The 21,206-nt window shown below is 40.4% G+C and overlaps 1 protein-coding gene across 1 annotated transcript in view; it reads right to left on the minus strand.

Moving 5' to 3' along the window:
- VPS13B (vacuolar protein sorting 13 homolog B) overlaps positions 1-21,206 on the minus strand; it is a 5,424,989-nt gene that overhangs the window by 4,529,286 nt on the left and 874,497 nt on the right. Inside the window, exon 11 of the mRNA XM_044065647.1 lies at positions 3,253-3,390. Within this exon, the coding sequence (XP_043921582.1) occupies positions 3,253-3,390 (138 nt within the window). The remainder of the gene's footprint in view (positions 1-3,252; positions 3,391-21,206) is intronic.

Genomic DNA, 21,206 nt, shown 5'->3' on the forward strand with positions numbered 1-21,206 from the left:
TTCATCCATCAAGTACCCTTCCTGATGAGTCATGTGGAAGGGCTAAATCCAAAACAATACCATTACTCAAGTACCAAGGCTGAGAAAGCTGGATCTTGAGATCCAAAAGCAGTAAAGGAAGCCACAGTGTTGAGAGTTGCAATTGCTACAGAAATGTTTAGTGACCATGTGCTCCAGACACTGATGTGCCACACTGTACATATATGCAATACAGGCATTCTTGAAATGAACAAAAAACAGCCAGTCAACCATTGGGCTGGATGCTAACCACAACATTCCCTTGTCAGGAGGTTACTTACCTAATGGTAAAAGATAATGTAATTGGTAATCCACTTAGAAATTAACTATTTAGAAACTATGACCAGTTTCCCTCCCTGAAGAAAATGAGAGGTTTCTGCTTAAAAGCACAAAACATTGCATGTAATCCTAAACTTGATGGTGCACATTCGGCCTGTAAAAATCTCTCCTTCTTTTGGCTTGTGCACCAGCACAGAAAACTGTGAGATGAACGCACTGGTCGATGACAATCTGAAAACCATATTCTGGAAGAAATACTGGGTCATTCTAAGGAGTACCAGCTCATTACAAAAGACTTAACTGTTTAATATGGTCCCCTACTATTGAAGGCCTAAAGCCTTCAAGGTCCTGTGAGCAAAAGTAATCAACTAGCACAATATTTTCTAAGAGACAAATTAATACTGCTGAGTTAGTGAAGAACAGGCAAAGCAGTCAATACTGAAGTTTAAATCATAGTGTGGGAGGTGTTCCTCGAATGAGGGCAGCAATGCAGCAGTCCTTTAAGGTACAGTTTTATCAGCCGGGGTAAAATACTGCCCTCTAAAGGTCATGCTGAGCAAAAACAGCTGACACATATATCATGAATAAGCATTAACTGAAGCCCAATTGACGCGGGCATCTAGGGTAAGATCAATGGCAAACTGGCAGACTGAGCTAATACGAGGTACTTCTCAGCTAAAGACCTATTTTCACAAACAGGCATAATCCTGGCAAGTGGAATCTTTCCTAGCAGCTTGAACAACTTTTGAGACCCCAGCAGGAGGTTAAAATCAGTGACTAGGCTGTGAGGTGGAGCTTGCTGTTGCACTAGGTGTAGACCAAGAGAGTTTCCTGTAATGCTAAATTCTAAGTGCCTGAGACTATGCTCTTCTTGGTCATCACAAAGTGAAGAGGATGTGTTTTAGACTTTTTCCCCTGAACTTTGCAGTACATCAATCAGTTAATGAGAATGGAAGAAACACATAATGGAATCACTCATAAGACAAAATGGAAATACATCCAAAACCATCTCCCCCTTGACCAGCTGCACAGAACAAAATTGGGGGAGATCTATGTTCTTTTAAGTGATGAAGAGGTTGATCTCCAGAGACCCACTTTCAGATTACCCACACCAAACACGATTCTTGAGCCTGCAGCTCCAGGCAAGTACACTCTGGTCCTCCTTAGGATGAGAACTGTTGCAAGAGGAATCACCCTTGCTTACAGTAATTGCCAAATGAGCACAATTACCCTACATAATAGGAATGATGTTGTGCAACCTTACTTTTTAAAACATTACAAAATGGACCGGCTGTATGACCAAAAAAGAAGAAACACCTTCACCTCCAATGCTTTCAGAGACAGAAGGCTCTTCAACCTATGTGGATCTCCTCCTCCAGCGGAACACATCTCCTGTATCGTGTGAGAGGTGAAGTAGACTCCAGACCAGGCAATAAAAGCATCAGTCACAAAATCTCTGTTGGTTAGCTGCAAAAAGTCCCACAAAGAGTTAATGTGTACTGCCCTGAGAACAGCAACAAAGATTTTAACCTAGATCATCAGTGAACATGTGGGAGCTTCACAGCAATGGACTTCTCAAAGTTCAATGCAGCACCACATCCTCAAGCATGTGAGTGATACCACAAAGATCATGGCAAACATTAAGCTCAGACAACATCAGAATCAGGTTTAGATTCTGCTTTACATCCTACCCAGGATGCCAGTGCTGCCTTATGGGGTCATCTCTCAGGTCAGTAATGGCTGGCACTGAAGAGTGCTCAGTTCTGTACCTGCCCAAATAATTTTCTGTAAAGAAGACAGAGATACCTTAATTTAGGGCCAACCCTATGGACTGCAGCCATGGGAGTAGCCACTAGAATGGTGCATACAGGGAGTCCCTAGACTGGGTCATCAGGAGTCAGCTGTCCACATATGGAAAAATATGGAAGTCCTTCTCTTAACATGCTTCAAACATTTTTGTAAATACTCTGGGTGGTGAAGAAAGTTTAAATGCAGCACAATGTAGAGAAAATGACGTCCATCTAAAGCAAACTACAGGAACCTCCTGTGTGAACCATACACACACTGATGTACTAAATGTCATCCATCCAATGCAGCAGCATTATTCAAATGCCCTATGGCAGCAATGACATGAATCCATGGAGGGTAACTAACCTGAACGATATGCACTGCATACACAAGTTGAAGATTTTACAATAAGATAGACCACTTCATCCTCTTTAACAGCTGGAACAGGCAAGACTAAAGCCCCAACCCTATCAAACTACTGGACAAAGGAGTGAAATCTGGACGGATCCTAATAGGCTCACTGAAAATAAACTGGTCTCTTAGTGGAGAACCTAAAAGCTCTCGGTCACGGCCAAGCATGCCTGCATCAAAAATTTAACAGTCTTTGATAGTGGTTCTCCAAACCACAGTAAATTTGGCAAACGCCATTCCATTTCACTCCACCTCCACACAATCAGTACCCCTGAGCTGGAGTAGTTGGTACTGTGATCTTGAAAAACTTATAAGGCACTAGAGAGGGGCAAGGGTGTGTGATGCTGGAGACCCTCCTCAACTGGTGAGCGGCGATTCTTCTTCTTCTTGAGTTGACTTGGTCTAAAAAAGCAGCCACAACATACAAAAGAAAATAAGCATTTCAATTTGTCTTTAATGCTAATTGTAATGTTACAGCACAAATAAATCGATTTACTGACAAGCTTGTCAAATGACTGGGGCAACAAATGAAAATGACCATTTACCTTAACAGACTGAATCAGGTATTTCAATAAAAATAAGCAAGGCCTGAAAAACAAACAATAAATCCAATTTTCTGTATTAGATTGGAAGAATTTCTGTGTGAGCAGTATAAGATGAGTATGTTCTTAACAGGTTTACATAGTTTACTTCTTCTGAGAAGCAGATGTACAAGAAAGGTTAAGGAAAAAAAGACAGTTAAGAACATTTTCTGACCTTGTGATGTGCTGCATCCAAAATAAATTCTGCACGAACACCATTATTTTCTGGGCTTCGATAGTCAAATAGGGAGTTGGTAAGATAAGTCATCCCTTTACTGCTCAAACTTTCCCCGCATCTGAAGAAACAGGCCTCCTCAAGAGAAAGAGAGAATGCTTCAATTGTAAATCCAGAACAGCAGCTGAAGAGCAAATTATCCACCTTACATTTGCATGTTCCAAAAATGTAAGGCATTTCTGAAAAATCAATCTGTCATAACAGAGGCAAAATGTACTTGACAAGTAACTACACTACTGTAACTCAATAGCAGTGAACAACTTCTAGGCATGGCTCTTGTTATTAAAACAGCAAATGATAGTTTATCAGTTTTACATGCACCTAAGTGAACAGTACTCAGGAAACAGTCTGTAGGCTAGAATTCTCTTCTGATTTCCTTAAGATGGACTTTACAACGGTAAAAATTAAAACTAGATTAAAAGACAACTTGAGCAAATCCTGTGCAGCATTAGAGATGTATTTACCCTGTTTTGTTGTATTTTTCTGTAATATGTCAAGTGGAAAGAAAACTTGTGATGCGTACAATACTATTATATTAGTTTCAGACCAGTCAACAGATATATCACCTCACAGCATAATGAAAATTTGCATTTTTATTGCAATTTCTACTGCTTTCCCCTAGGCATACCACAAACTTGAAACAGATGCAAAGACACCTCTACACACACACACACACACACACACACACACACACACACCCGAAGGGTTCTAGCACACAGCATGGTGCATTTTACATTCTACCCTGACCACACCTCCAAGTCCATTGAACAGCTACTGATTTTTGCTGCATAGCCTCCTTTCTTGCTGCATCTTGACTGTCCATTTCGTATGTAGGTAGCTGGACATACTGCACCGCAGAGCCTCTTATAAAGCAGTTTTCGACACAACACATGTGGAGACTTCCTTGGGCCTGTTTAACTGAAGTCACTCAGCTTGATGTTTAGGTGCTGATCAGCAAAATGCAAAGTATCACAGATACTCGAGTAATTTTTCAGCTCAACTACCAACACCTTTTCCCAGTAGGGATTTTAGTAAAACAACAATCTACAGGCAGAAGACAGACTTTTCTAGGCTAAAAAAAAAGAAACGTACTTCTTGCCAAATAGCTAATTAATTACATGTCCTGCTCTTCTAAAATATCTCAACAACCTACTTACCTAGAAATACTGACAGTATAGAAACTCTCTCATCTACAGGTCATCCATCTCAGTTTCTCAACTTTTTCCTTAACTGCTTCTGTTCATAAAAATAGTTGTGACCAACATAACAGCCACCCTATAAGTAAACAGCAATCCCATGAAATGTTCAATACCCTCAGCCCCCACACAGACCACTGACATCCCAGCCTCTCTCACTCTCTCAAGCACAGATGTCACAGTAAATCTGAAGCAAATACCATACTACAGAATTTAAAAAATAAATGATATTATAGCTTCCCAACTACAGAATATTTTCATTCTTTAACAGATAGTCTTCAGCGCCCCTTTCCCATTTTTACATGAGGTCAGCATATCACATCAACATTAGTCAATATGACCACAGTACCTAGAACATAACATTCCAAAAAGACTTTACATGATGACAGCATTTTGTTACTAAAAGTGTGACAAATGGCTCCCTTTCTCCAAAAGCTTTGTCAGTCTTGAATATGAGAGGAATTTTTAAAGGAACTACACATAAAGAAGTGTTCTTACCATAAACAAAAGTAACTCATGTACTATAATAATATGCCTAGACAATATGAATTAATCATCTTTAATCTCAAGGACTTATCCACAGGCTAATCAGCTCAGCAAGTGAAACATTCCTGTGCTCTAACATGTACCATCCTCCCACAATGCCTTTCTGACTTCCTTGGTACACAGCTCCAGGGATCACCAATGGCCTAATAAAAAGCCTGTATTCCTCATGTGGGAGATTTTTACAGGCCTCATCTCAATGTTTAAGGGGGAAGGTGGATGGGTTTGTTAAAGGGGGCGAGCTTGGAACATCTCACTCTACTGTTACGGTAAGTATACACCTTTCATATCTAAGATGATCCAGTCTATAATTTTTAACCTTTAGGCCAGAGGAGTCACACGCATAGCCTCTTGGGTGTACAAGAAAGAATCTCCTGCAGTTTAAAGACCAGTTCCCCGGACACTCGTACTGTCTTGTGAAATTAGGCAGGGAAACTTAAGCTTCAGGGATGTTGTTTATCAAAATGTTCATGCAGATTATCTTAGAAGTACTTATAGCTATGGACGAATGAGCTTTTGGAAAAAAGGAAAAGTACATTAGCTGGCTTCCTAACAAAATATAATGTCATTAGTAAGCTATCTTGTTATTGTCAGTTTAGCTTTATATAACTAGAATGAAGAGGTGATAGTCTTTTCCAAATTGCTTAGTCCCATGCTGTATGTGGATACCTAGATAAGATACTCTATTGGAATACTCTGGAAAAAAAGACTGATGGACTGATTTAAATGAGTCACTGTAGCCACCCTGCCATAAAGAATGAGGTAGAGTGAAATGCTTCCCAACCCTTATGAAAAATCAGGTGGGAGGGAGTCAATGTATGCAGTTTGGATACCTACCTAGCTGGTGCAACTGCCACCAAAAATAGGGTTTTCCAAGATATGACTTTTAGTTTTAACATTGGTGTTGGTTCAGACAGAGGCAAAGTTATACTCAGGAGTGCAAAATGTGGACTCAATGGAGGAAGTAATCTCTAACAGAAGCCTAGTAAAAAAGACAGCTCTACGAAAGGTACTACGCTACTTAAGAGAACCAAAAAAGAAGTTATGTACTCACCATAATGTTCCATGTTTGTAGTCCATCTTGCCCTTCATTCTTACATATGGGATTGGAGCAGTTCCTCGGCTCCGACTCGGCCTATTTACAAGCTGGAAGACTTCTAGTTGGCTCGTGGCTAGGTAGGTATCCCATGGTGCACCAGTACAATCCCCAGATCTTGTTTGCTGCTAACTAAAACAAATAGACATAAGAACAAAATACAGAAAGAAGCCCATAATAAAAGGTCTCCAGTGAAAGATAACAATCTTTTATCTGTCTCCAGGTACTTCCAGGATGGGGATAGAAGGGTGGGTTTGTAAGAATGAAGGGCGAGATGGACTACAAACATGGAATGTTATGATGAGTACATAAATTCTTTATGTTCTGTAGTCCTATCTCACCTTCATTCTTACATATGGGACAGCGTCCCTAGCACCTTATTCTTGGGTGGCTCAAGGAAAAATACTCCTGAGTACCGTGGAACCAAAGGATGCTCTACCCCTGGAGGTTAGATCCAATTTGTAATGAGTAATAAATGTGTGAGGGGTAGCCCAAGTTGCTGCTGCACAAATATTATCAAGTGGAACCCTGGCCTGAAAGGCTGCAGAGGTAGACTGGGATCTAGTACAATGAGCCTTGATTTTGAAAGGTAAAGGTCTACCCTCAGAGGTGTAAATGTAAGCTACACAGCTAGAAAGCCAATTTGAGAGGGTCACGTTAGAAACTGGTAAACCTGACCTGGATTCGGAGAAGGAAATAAATAACTGATGTGATTTCCTGAATTCCTTCGTCCTGTGCAAATAAAAACATAATTGCCTATGGACATCCAACTGATGAAACCTGTATTCTGCTGCGTTGGGAGTGGTTTAGAAAGAACACTGGAAGTTCTATGGACTGGTTCAAAGTGTTATGGGAACAGACCTTGGGGACAAAGGAAGGAAGGATTAGTACAAAGAGATACTGTCTTTGTAAAAAATCAGATAAGGGGGTTTTTACAGATAATGCTTGCAACTCTGAGACCCGTCTAGCAGATGTGATAGCCACCAAAAACAAAGTCTTCCTAGACAAAAATTTCAAAGGCGATGGATGAGAAGGCTCAAAGGGTGGGTACGTCAACTTGGATAGCACAAAATTTAAATCCCAGGAAGCAACAGGTTCTTGAAATGGGGGTCTTAATAAAGTGGCACCTTTGAGGAAGGTTTTGCACAGCCTATGTTGCATCAGATTAGAGTCTTGTATGCCTAGATGAAAATTAGAAATCGCTGTCAATGGAACCCTGATAGTGGCAGCTGCAGATCCCTGGTGGAAAACTACCGACAGGAATTCCAAAACCACTGGAATGGAGGCGGTATAAGGGTCAACATTCTTTTTCTCAGTCCAGATAGAGAATCTCCTCCATTTGCTGGAATATAATCTCCTATTGGATGTTTTATGACAGGATGTTAGTATACGAGTCACAGAGGGTGAAAAGTCTAGGGCTCAAACTGGAGCAGCCAAGCTGTCAAACTGAGGGTGTGTAAAGCGGGATGAAGCGAGCCTGACATGTGTGTCAAGAGATCTGGTACTGGGTCCAGAATCCAAGGATCGTCTAGGAAAAGAGGCCTGAGAAAGAGGAACCATACCTGATGAGGCCAGTAAGGAGCAATGATGATCAGTTTGCTTCCCAGTCGTTTCGCTTTCTGAATAACCTTGGGTATGAGAGGAAAGGGAGGAAAAGCATAAAGGAGACCCAAGTGCCAATTGTGAGCAAGAGCGTCTCTGGGGGACTCCCCCGGAGGGGAGATGAGGGAGAAATAGCTGCTGCATTTGGCATCGATCAGGCTGGCAAAGAGATTGCAGCAAGGCTGTCCCCATCTGTGGAAAATCTGCTCCGCTATTTCCTGTTTCAGAGACCACTGGTGAGGCATCAAGATTGCCCGGCTGAGCTTGTCAGCTAACACCGTTGGTTGTCCCTGCAATGTGCATTGCCACCAGAAAACACTGGAAAGATATCGCCCATTTCCAAACTCTAATGGCCTCTCGACATAGTGGGTATGATCTGGTTCTGCCCTGTTTGTTGATATAGCATACTACCGACATGTTGTCTGATTGTATCGCAATCGTCCCCAGAAGCAGAAGGTCGTGAAGTGCTTGCACCGCCCTCATCTCTAGAACACTGATATGCAGATGAGCCTCGTGATCTTTCCATTTGCCTTGGACAGTCCTGCCTAGATAATGCCCCCCCCACCCCCATCTGTGAGGCTTCCGTGGTCACATTGGCAACGGGTTGTTGAGGAACAAATGAAGTGCCCGTGGTTAACTGATTGGGTAGAGTCCACCAAATGAGGTCCTTCTTGCAAGAGTCTGTCAGCAGTATGTGATGAGATAATGGTAGGTGCTGAAAGGACCACTGGGACGGCAGCAGCCACTGAAGAATCCTCATGTGTAGTTTGGCTAGTGGTACTAGTAAAATGGTGGAAGCCATGGTCCCTAGAAGCTGCAGAATAGACTTGGCCTTGACCTTTCGTAAGGGAAGAAGATGTTGAATTTGAAGAACCAGATTCTGTGCTCTTTCTACAGGAAGACGAACGAACATGTTTACTGTGTCTAACTCTGCGCCTATAAAATTCACAGATTGAAAGGGCAATAAGGCAGATTTTTCCCAATTTATAGAAATCCCCAACTGGGCACAAAGTTGTATGGTAGTGTCCCTGGTCTGAAGAAGTAGATGCCTGGTGGGGACGGTCAAGAGCCAGTCGTCTAGATACAGAAACACCTGGAATCCTCGACATCTCAGGTGAGCTGTCACTACTGCCATACACTTGAACACCCTGGGGGCTGTGGTGAGACCAAAGGGCAGAGCAAGAAACTGATAATGACTGGCTCCCAGCCAGAAGCGTAAATGACTCCACAACGCATTGTCCATTTTTATGTGGTAGTAAGCTTCTTGGAGATCTATTGAGCACATCCAATTGTCTTTCCCTAACAGTTGGAGTATAGACTGCAGTGTTGCCATCCGGAACTTGTCCTTCTTTACTGATTCGTTCAATCTGCTGAGGTCCAAGATGGGCCTCCAGTCTCCCCTGTACGTTTTGGCACTAAAAAGAATCTGCAGTAAGTTCCAGATCCTATTTGGTCTGCTGGGACGGTTTGGATGACTCTTTTTGTTAGCAACTTGTTGACCTCCACAGTTGCCTGATCCCTGTGATTGGGTGGAACATCCGGGATCCTCTTGGGAACATAAGGTGGAAGGGAAAAGTGTATAACATAACCTCTGGTAATAATTCTTTGTACCCATTTGTCTTGAGTGATACTTAGCCAGGCTTCTGGATACAAAGAAATGTGACCCCCGCCCAGCTCCAGAGAAGCATAGTCGGGCCCCACATGAGGAGCGCTGGTAAGGCCGGCCCCAAAACGAATTGCGACCTCCTTGGTTTTGTGGTCCGCTACTGCCTCTAGGGCGATGTCTACCATTTCCTCCTCCTCCTCTGCCTCTGAAGGAGGAGTCAACCTGTGCATCTTGGAAACACCTCTGGGACTTCTTGAACCACATTTTACCACCCCTCTGACCCTTAGGACATAGTCTAGAGGGGACAGTAAAACGTACTCCCAGGGCAGAGAGTGTTTTCCCTTCTTGCTCGCACCGGGTGAGACTGTCCTTTACCTTGGGTCCAAACAATGAGGGACCGTCGAAGGGGGCATTGGTTTAGGTAGACTTGAACGGTTCCGCTAAATTACTCAAATGCATCCAGGAATGACATCTTAAGGAAATTCCTGAACACGCTGCTCTACTCGCTCCATCGGCTGCATACAAAATAAGCCTCATGGACGAGTTGACAATAGAGTTCAAGGTTTGACAACTGGACAGACACCTTGTCAGGGACTCCCTCAGTATATGTACCTTTTAGAGAATCTCCTAACTCCTTAAGGAGATCTCTCTGAAGCCTTGTGAAGTGTGTAAAGTAGTTCAGCGATCTAAGAGTGAATGCAGCTGAAGAGAAGATACACTTCCCATATCTGTCCATCGTTCGAGACTCCTTATTCGGTAGATAAACAGAAGTCGTCTCCGCTAGCTCTTTCTTAGTGGCCGCCGCCACCACCATGGCATCTATGGGAACACCTTTAGATAAAAATTCCTTTTCTCGGGTGCAGAAAGAAACTTATTTGGTCTCCTGGGGACTGGCTCCACAGCATCAGGAGTATCCCATACCTTCCGACTAACTAGCTCCATCAGTTCGTCAAAAGGTGGAGACAACCAAGAGGCTGAAGGCTGAGACCCGAAAGCCTTCAGGTACACTGACTCCTCATTAGAAGGGGTGACAGTGGGCCAGCCGCACCTCTGCTTAAGGATTTCCAGGATGTCTATAAAGGAGACATCATCAAGGGATGACTTGGGGGACCCTTCTGACTCCTCGAGGTCAGTGTTGGAGGTCAGAGACTCATCCTGGGAGTCTACATGCTTCTTATTACATGTTCTCTTCCGTGAGGGTACCTCGGAAGGATATTCCGGGGAGGTCTCGGAAGAGTGGGGGCCACCAGCTGGTGGCTCCTGAGGCTGTGGGTCTCTGCTGTCCAAGGAGGGAGTAGGAGCTGAGACAGAAGTAGGTGCCCTAGGGGGAAGAGTGTCGGTACCCCTGGTAGGAGCTGACGATCAGGATAGCACACTCCTCATCATCTCGAATGCTGACCTCTCCGGCTCTGAAGACCTCCTCAGCTCCGAAGAGGCCGGGGATGCCATCGGTTCCAGAGCTACTGGCTCCAAGATAGACGTAGGATCTGAACTCACCCTCGCTGAAGTGCCAAGAGGGAGGTTCGGTTCCAGGCGTCCCTGTCGGGGCCGACCAGTGAGCTTCGGCTCCTAGACACCACGGACAGCACCGAGAGTGTTGGAGTAGGACTCGGTTCTGAAACAACCACAGGGGGAGCTGGAACCGATGGTTCCACCAGTGGTACCAAACACTCCAGCTCCGAAAGGCCAGCATGGCTTGGAGGAGGAATCTCTGAAGGGGCATAATGGACTCAAATGGCTCCAGAACCAACTGGGTCGGAGCCAACAACAATTTCGGTAAGGTAGACAACTTCAAAAGTCTCAGCACTACCCTCTCCATATCTTCTTCCGATAAACCCCTGGAAGACCTGGAGGACAGAGTAGGAGAACGGGATCTCTTCAGTATTGATGATTTCAATGTAGGGGAGACCGGTAATGGTTCCAAAGACCGGCTCTGTTGAATCCTCTCAGCGGTCGGCTCAGAGCTACTTGGCGCCGACCCTGTAATCACAGTAGTACAACTCTCAATCAGCTTCGAACTCTGTGGAGTTGGAGACAGTAAATTTGTCAGGTTTAGTAATTTTAAGAGGAGGCTCTGAGACACCAGCCGGTGCCGGGGAAGGCCTCTTAGAGGACATAGACTTTTCCTTTTTAGATCCCTGAGATCTGGCAGAGGAGGAACAGCTAGCCAGATCTTCCTCAAAATAAGGTTTTAGGAGACCTTTTAGAATAAGCTTATTTTTCCTTTCTTGCAACACCCTAGCACTAAAAGAGTGGCAAAATAAGCAAATTTCGTGTAAGTGGATGGCCTCAAGACAGTAAACGCAATTAATGTGGCCATCCGTTATAGACATCTTCTGTGAGTATATTTGAAGCCAGATGGCTTATGGTCCTTGCTTTCCTTAGACATTCTCACAGAAGCTGAATTCACACACAAACACACACACCGAAGAAGAAAAGGAGGACTAGGTCCTCTAACTTAAACGGGCCTAGCCCTACAGGAATGGTAAACAGACACCACGAGGACTAGGTCCTCTAACTTAAACGGGCCTATCCAGGGCAGGAAGAAAGAGGGAAAACTAAGTCTTCTAACTAAAACAGACCTAGGGGGGACAGAAAAAGTTTGAAAGAGCCGCACACATCCAACAAGAAGTAAGTCTCAAATGTAGAAATTACTACACAAAATAAACAGAACCTCATTCTGTTTGCAACACTAAATATATTAGTAAGCAGAAATCCGCAAAAAGTTATGACCTATAACTATTTAACAACACACACAGCCTAAGCGCAAAAGGCGCCTACAATTACTAATATCAAATTATGAACAAGTAATTAAACGAGCAAAAACTGGCACACAGGATACAAAGCACTAAACGTCCAAAAGGCCAACTGTACTTAAAGAATTTGCACGCAAATGGCGCACTAGTAAACACTAACTATTCTAACTGCAACTACACTAACTATAACTATACAATGCTATATTAAGGTAAAACAGAAAAAATATCTAAACATTTTGAATAAATTTGAACACTTAGCCAGAGCCAAAGAGAAGCACATCCGAACTCGTCAACGCGGCAAACGAAATCTGGGGATTGTATTGGTGCACCATGGGATACCTACCTAGCCATGCGCCAACTAGAAGTCTTCCAGCTTGTAAATAGGCGGAGTCAGAGCCCCCATATGCAAGAATGAAGGTGAGATAGGACTACAGAACATGAACTATTATGAAAGCTTTGGTGAAAGTTAAACATGGCCTACGATGCACTTTGACTGATGAAAAACTTCTGAATCTGATAACTAGAATGTGCAAACAAGAACAAGAGCTGACAAAGAGCCTGAGGATGCTCATTCTGAAATATATGTCATTTTCCTTTTACATTTTTCCTCACATTCTGCCTCTGGGCAGAGGTAAAGATTTGGATGACTCTGGGAATTTATGCAGCATTGCTGGCCAGTACCGTAGGTGGAGAAACCATGTGGTTTTAGGGACTGAAGATCTGGATGAAGCATTTTGAAACTGTAACCCAGTAGAGTTCTGGAGGGTGTCAACTACACAGACTTCACCAAAACATGAGGTAAAAGAAGCAGGAGCCAAAAGGGAACAATAATAATACTTTTGGACCTGTTGATTTTAACTGTCTTTATGAACTTGGGGATTAATGAGAGGAAGACAAAGGCATGAAATAGTCCAGGTGGCTAATTCTGGACTCAAGCATCCCTTGGCTGATGCCTGGGAACAGAGATAATGGAAAAGAAGCTGCTGCATGATGAGTTGTTTGAGGATGGAAAAAGCTTGCAGCAAGGCTTCCCCTCTTACAGGAATATTGCCCATGCTGCTGACAAGCTTAGGGACTATTCTGTTGCATCAGAAAACAACAACTGAGGCTTTCCACTTGAGAAATGGGCAACATAGAATATGCTCCTCTCTTAGAAAGTGGCTTGACAACACAGCCCATTCCAATACAGGCCACCTGGCAGAGAGTTAAGGATCTGGTTCCTCCCTGTTTATCTACTATGCCAGTGCCATGCTGTCCAAGTGACTGGCAGAAGCACTCCATGGGAAACTGTCTTGAACAGCAAGGGTAAAACAAAAAAAATACCCTCAACTCCAATGCCTTTATCTGTAGTGTGGAATCATGTTGTGTTCATGCTCCTTGGAGTGTTCTGCACTGACAATGTCCCTTCATTCCATGGTTAAGACATCTATGGTGAAGGTCACAATGGGAATGGGCAAGAGAAATATGCTGCTCAGTGCCAGAATGAGTGTGTACATCTGCCATATGTCACTTGCAAGAAATAGAAATTTTGATCTACGAAGTCAAATTTTTAAGTAAGCACAACAGGATGGTGACACATTAAGCAGGACCAGGGAAAATATTGCCAGAAAAGTGAGAGACGATGGACAAATTAATCCCATCCCATATCTGTATTTTGAGTTGAAGAATGATTTGCTAGACAGGGTAAATAAAGACAAGTACTATACCAAGTATCAGTTCCAAAATATTTATGAATACTTGAAATGCAACCTGCACACTATGATATTTTGGGAGAACGCTTTGAGATGGACAAAACCTAAGCTAGAATCTTATCTGCATTTTAGGAAAAAAGAAATTCTTCAAGAAGTAGATGCCATCCTGGACCAGGCTTTAGACAATTTACTCTATAATCACCTACCTATGGACATATACTGGGCCTCTGTTAAATCCATAATTAGAGGTACCTTTATAAGTACAGGTTCATATTATAACAAAAAAACCTCCATGAGGAAGCTAATCTTAAAAATCAAATCATTAAGCTTGAATTCCAACACCAATCATCCTTTAAACAAAAAATTGAAACTCAAATAACACAACTCCAACAAAAGCTATATGATCTCAATGCTGAAAACCTAACATACCAAGAAATTAAAAGTTTAGCGAAATACTCTGAATGGGCTTACATGCCATCTAAATTCCTGGTGAGGCTTATTAACCAAAACAAACCCTCCCCGAACATAACAGAACTTATCTACCAAGATAAACTCTATCACACTACTCAAGATATCATATGTATCTTTGAAAGTATATACACAAAATCCTACAGTCCATCAAACATCTCTCATAATAAACAGGACTAGATGCCTTCTTAACCCAATTAAATTTTCCCCAAATCAGTCCAGATCAACAAAAAATTTTAACTTCCCCGATCTCCCAGCAAGAAATTATTATGACAATCAACAAACTCAAATCCAATAAATCACCAGGTCCAGATGGTCTTATGGCTGAATTCTACAAAGCTTTCCCACAAAAATCCTCTCTCTTTCTTCTCCATCTATTTAATCACATTACTTCCAATGGTGTAAGTGATACACATCTAAATGCATCCAAAAGTATTCTCATACCTAAACCAAACTCCGACCTCAAACCCCCCCCCCCGAACTATAGACCTATAGCCCTAATAAATCTTGATATGAAAATAATTGGATCAATACTAGCAAACAGAATTAAATCAATCATTCCAAACATTATTTCCCCTGAACAATCAGGTTTTATAATACACAGACAAACCTTTGATCATACCCTTACCCTGGACACCATGATCAATTGCTCTACCCATACACATACTCCAATCTACACTTTAGCTATTGATGCCTCAAAAGCATTTGATAGACAAAGTGTAAACGTTTTGCTCAATATCCTGCCTCTCTAACATATCCAATAACTACATACAAGCTATCAAAACACTATACTCCAAGGCTCATACTTACTTACAAATTAATAAACACCAATCTTCTCAAATTGACATTGAGAATACTGCCGGACTCTTCTCGAATTGACATCGAGAATGGTGCCAGACAAGGATGTCCTATATTACCCTATCTTTTTAACTTATACATTGAACCTCTTTTTCTCCTCATTTCTCACAAACCTTTCCACCATATCCCCAATATCTTTAACACTAAAATTACCCTAGCGGCTTTCGCCGATGATCTAAATCTTTTCTACTCACTACCTAATTCAGACCTCCAGAAACTACTATCCGCAATAGACACCTTTTCAGCTTTCTCGAATTACAAACTAAACCTAAAGAAAACAAATATCTTCCCTATTAACTCCCTCTATCAGCTTACCACATACTCCTTAGCAGCTGGTATTAAAACTAACCATTCATTAAAATATCTAGGAATATCCTTCCACCAAGATCCTAAACAATCATATACAAATAACATTATTAATCTCTGGTCAAACATACATGATATGGGCAGATGGACAAAATTTCAACTTCCATTCCTGGCTAAATCAGCCACAATCAAAATGAATCTTCTACCCAGATTTCTATATATATTTAATGCTTCCAATACCAATATCAACCTAAAACTCTTCAAAACAATTCACTCCACCATTTCCAAATGTATATGGGTCCCCAATCAGTCAGAATCGGATATACTAAATTGACATACCATAAAGACTATGGAGGGTTAGGGCTGCCGGACTTTAAACTCTGCTATGATATCATAAACTGTAATAGACTAATAACAATAGCCGACCACACCGCTTCACCACAACAATGGTCTCCAGCCTGGGTCAAACTACTACTACACAACTATGAAACAACAGGCAAGTAACTAGTAAAACAAAAACAAAAAACAGGAGTGGAGGCAAGGTGACAGTTTCTGAGGAAGTCAGCGGACATAGCTGACGAAAAGCGCTTAAAGTAGATTAAACGTGTTTTTGGACTGACACCTTGCCTCTGCTCCTGTTTTTTGTTTTTGTTTTACTATACAACTATATCAAAACACTATCCATAAACCCCAGAGCCCTCCCTTTTCTTTATAACGAAAATTAAAAAAATCTTAAAATACACCGTCATTAAAACGGCATTAAAATCACTATCATACAAAGGATGTTCAGATCATTAATCCTAGATTATGCATGGACTTCCCTACAACCTACCAACCTTTACCCCAATCTCAAAATGAATAACAACATGATTAACCTAAACAATTATCCCCTCCTCAAGAAACTAACCATCTCTGATATATTTCCCTTCAAAAACAATACTATCACTGAAATGAGAACCCAATTTAAGCTCCCTAAAAGCTATACAATAATTTTAAGGCAAATTCGAGACTTTAGCCAATACATCACAGACAATCCTGATATCAACACAAATGACATTCAAACTTGTAAAACAATATGGAACCTCCTATTCTCAAACAAAAAAAAATGCTATCTAACTCCTACAAACTTATTCTACGAATCAAAACGCAAAAAGAAGTTATTTACTCTAGTTACTGGAAGGAAATTGATCCTTCAATCACAAACAAATAACTCAAGTGATCCAACTTACCTCCAAACTTATTCCCCTTAAAAAACTTAAATATACACAGATCATAATACTTCATAACGCCTTTCTCACTCCAATCATTAGAAGTAAAATATACCCAACCACCTCTCCATTCTGTTCCTTTTGTGAGAATCACAAGGCTGATCTACTCCACATCTTCTGGAGCTTCAAGTGCACCTACAAGCTATGGTGCCAGAGTCCAGCTAGAAAAAAGGGTTATGAAAAGTCCACCTTACCTTGGAATCTAGCTCTCCTACATATCATCCCCGCAGGCCTGACTAAACTACAAACACAAATACTAATGACACTAATTTCTTTACTTAAATACATTACATTTGAAGGATAGAGCATCACTCACGTGGGAGGGTTTCAAACAATTAGCTACCAAACACCTACTAGCTCACAAATATTTAACCTACACTGAGAAATCCCACACTCAGTTACAGAATTTTGGAAATCCCTTTTTGAACATATTCTAGCTTGAAGTTGGTATATACAATCAATGATGGAATTTTATCATATGTGTAAATAGTTCTTACTGTTTTGCATTTATGTTTTATTATTCAGCAATGTATTCTCTGGTCATATTACTACCTGTCTATTAATATTGTTACATTTTACTGCATCTGTTTTCACAAAAAAGGGAAATAAAAAGATTTTATACAAAGAATCTTATCTGCATTTTACTGACATGGTTTAACACAAGACACTGAGAACTTCTGTGTAGCTTGTCCAGAATGTCACAAGATGGCACTGAGTCCTGGGTTCAAAAGTCCTCTGAAACCTATGCTCATTACTTAAGCACTATTTGAGGAAACAGCCAAGGTTCTTTTATGTCAACTGGTAAAACCTATGAATGGCTATCAATATGTTATCTTCATTAATGATTATGCCACTTGGGTTTCAAGAAACAGTATTCCTGGAAAAAAATGTTAGGTCAATAACCAAACTGGTAGTACTACTTTTCTCCATGGAACACCATTTAGACCCAGGGCAATGCACAAGCTTTGCCAGTGTTTCAAAGTAAAATATTAACAGTTCCACTATATCACCATTAACTGACAGGTAAGAGGAGCTCTTTAATAAAGCTCTGAAGTCTGTGCTGATGAAGGCCACCAGGCAGGATACTGAATACAGGGAAGAGTTACTTTGTGATGCTTTAAAATGAATTATGTCATTCAAGTTACTTTATGATCGACATTAAGCCTTGCTGCAGATAGCAAAGCAGACATAGAAAGAGAAGAATCCCCTCCCCCATTTAAAAGTATAATAGTAGACTCTGCATACTTGCAAGAAAGATTAAACGTTGCCAAGCCAACACTTAAAGAACATATACAAAGGGCACAGGAGGTGCAGCAGAGACTGTCAGACTCAAGGAATTTAAAACTAGAGTGCAGTGTATTAGTTCTCTCTGTTGAAAAGAAGTCCCTAACAAGATGGCAAGGACCCTTTGAGGTGGAACAGAAGATGAATGATGTGAACTACAAAACAAGACAAACTGGACACAGAAAAACAGAGTAGTCATCATATAAATGTGTTAAAACCATGAAGGAAAGCTGAAGCTTCTGTAATTGGCCTAGGAGTTAACAGTGGAACCAATAGTCAAATATCAGGGAACTGTATCACAGATGATCAAATACGCAAAACATTGTCTAAGGCCAAAAAGCAAGAAGTAGAAGGTTTTACTGGAATTTCTTTCTGAGCTACCCAGTAAAATAGATTTAATATAGCACTGTACTGAAACTGTGCCAGGGTAGAAATAAACCTAAAACCATGCAGGAGACCAAAGAAAAGCAGTAAGTGAAGAAGTGAGAAAAAAATGCAACTGTTAGTTACACTGGAGTTTCAAACTGAATGGAACAGTCCAACTATGTTAGTCCCTAAGCCAGAAAGATACATAAAACTTTGCAATGACTTCTGAAAACTGAACACCATGTCCAAATATAACACTTATCCAGTGCTCTAAAATAGTGCTGAGTAAACGTTTTTGTAGTAAGCTTTCTTCATTATACTCAAAAGATGTAAATACATAAAGCACAGCATTTTAAAACTTCATAGTAAAATCACATGACTAGCATCAACCAACTAATACAGATATAAACAAACAGTAACATCTTAATTCAAGACTCAAATACTTAAAAATTTCTTCTTCAACATCTAAAAACATTCAAAGTTTAAGTTGTGTTTTAGCTTCAAACTACATTTACTACATATTTTATCCACATTATTAATTTATTCTACAGGCCATCAATACATAATAGTGATAGACTTTCTGCTTGGAGTAGTCCATTTTTAACATCATCATCCCACTGTGCCACATGTGACTTCTAATACCTGAAAACAAACACTTTCACAAACTTTATAATGAATTGCTAAAGCATTTCATTCATTGCACCTTTTAAATCATTGTCTATGTTCCCTTATTCTTTCATGCGGTGTTCTTTCAGTTTTTCCAATGTAAAAATAATATTTTAAATTCACTTATTTCAGCATACATAAAAAAACAGAGTCCTAAAATCTGATTTTCCATTAAAATACTTAACCATTTTTTTTCAGGGAGTACCAATACAGAGGTTTGTTTAATGTAATTACAGACACTGCAGCTTTTACTTCCATATGTACCCTTCATTATTTATTATCTTATTAGTATGTTTTAAGTAATGAATGCTACTAAACCATTCCCTTATATTTTTTTCACTGTCTATACATTAACTGTGAGTACTTGGCAACGATCTCAGCTACTGTGTTGTTACTTCACAGTTTATCCCATTTTGCCTGATCACATTTTTTGCTGCACTACATACAGTAGGTTATACCAAAGTAAACCTCTTTTTCTATTGTTCTTCAAAATATTTTTTCCTCTTTCTACTAAATATAGATCTACCACCATATTTTAATTTATTTTTTTAATACATTACTGAGATACCCTCTACTCAGGATCCCATCAAATTCCACTCTCATGGCTACCTCAGCAGACTCCCTCACAAACAACCCTTAGAAACATAGCTCTTGGGATATACATTTTAACATAAAGGATGGTAGCTATTGTAGAGCAACATCGTATTGAAATCTATGGTTTCCTACAAAGGATACTCACCAGCTTGTTGTTTTGTCCTCTATATAATACTATAACCAAAACTATATGCCTGTATTCCACTCATACGTCAGAGAGAGAAGGTAGATTAACATTAAGTATTCCACAATGAAATCTTTTGTTCTAAAGATCATAAAACCATTGTCAATAACACGAAAAAATGTTGTTAGAAGTTTCTTAAATAGTCACCGGATGCCAGCATACAAGCCTCCTTACAGGCTAAATAACTGTATGCATAAACCAGGGTCATTGTGGTACCAGTGGCAGTGCCCCTTTCTTGTAAATACACTGTACCTTCATATTAAAATACAATATTTTTGCAGAATGTGCTCACATAATGTACTACATAAATTTATGAACTTCTGATCACAATCTGAACAGATGTTAAATAACCATACAACACCTGCCAAACCCTCACTGTGGTCTAAGATGGTGTATCGTGAACATATATCTACTGTCACAAATGCATAATTTTCTTCCATAACCGCATCTGTTCACAATAAACAGTCTTCTGTGACCATACCATAAACATATATTTTCATGGTTAAAGGCTTAAAGATATAACCTAGGAAGACTGATGCAGACTCAGATATATACTCAAATCCAGACACTAATGGCCTAAGCTGGGCTTCAATCAAAAATGTATGTACTTTTTGGGATCCCATAAAGTTCCTGCATACAAGATAATCATACAATTCCTCAGATAACATCTCCTTCATTTACTTAACAGACCAACACACTGTTGTAATCTTCCTTTATAATGTTAGCTCTCTCACTACTTGCTTCCTTATAAATGCTGGAGTCTAATAGGTTATTTTGTATAGCTGTTAAATAAAATTCCTTACCCAATACTACAACCTTCACCCTTGTCAGCTGCTTTTATGATGTATGTATTAGAAATATGTTCCAATGCTTTTCTTTCATCTCTTATTAAAATCATAACATTTATACTTCTTCACATTCAATCTCCTTATATGACCTAACATCTCAGACAATAACTTAATTTTTGAATGTACTGAGGGACTAAAGACAGTGTTAGGAATCCCACAACTACTAGCTTCTTCACTACTGACTATTCTTACATTTTTCAAGCCACTATATCTTTAAATTCATATCCCTAGCATATAATATGAAATTTAAGAAAACACTTTTTTTAATTTATTTATACTTTGTTAACAAGTTTAGTCCCAATATGGCCTCTTTTCCGGGGGAAATTTGGCTAGGGCATTATGGAACTTCTCCTACTCTTTGAAGCTGCTAGATGGCACTGCAGGACTCTTACAGCAGCAAGGATGGGGCCTAAAGGGAGCAGCAGTGCAGAGAAAAAAAAATATATGGAGAATTTGGAAAGTGAGAATTTTGGAGGAAAGAAATTCAGTATGGAGCTTCAGAATGTAAATAAAGATTCCTGTAGGGTAGATGCTACAAATGAGTCTTTTGAAGTGGTGCAAA

This window comes from Protopterus annectens, chromosome 3.part0 (genome assembly GCF_019279795.1).
Source record: "Protopterus annectens isolate FY-2018-M chromosome 3.part0, PAN1.0, whole genome shotgun sequence".
NCBI lineage: Eukaryota > Metazoa > Chordata > Ceratodontiformes > Protopteridae > Protopterus > Protopterus annectens.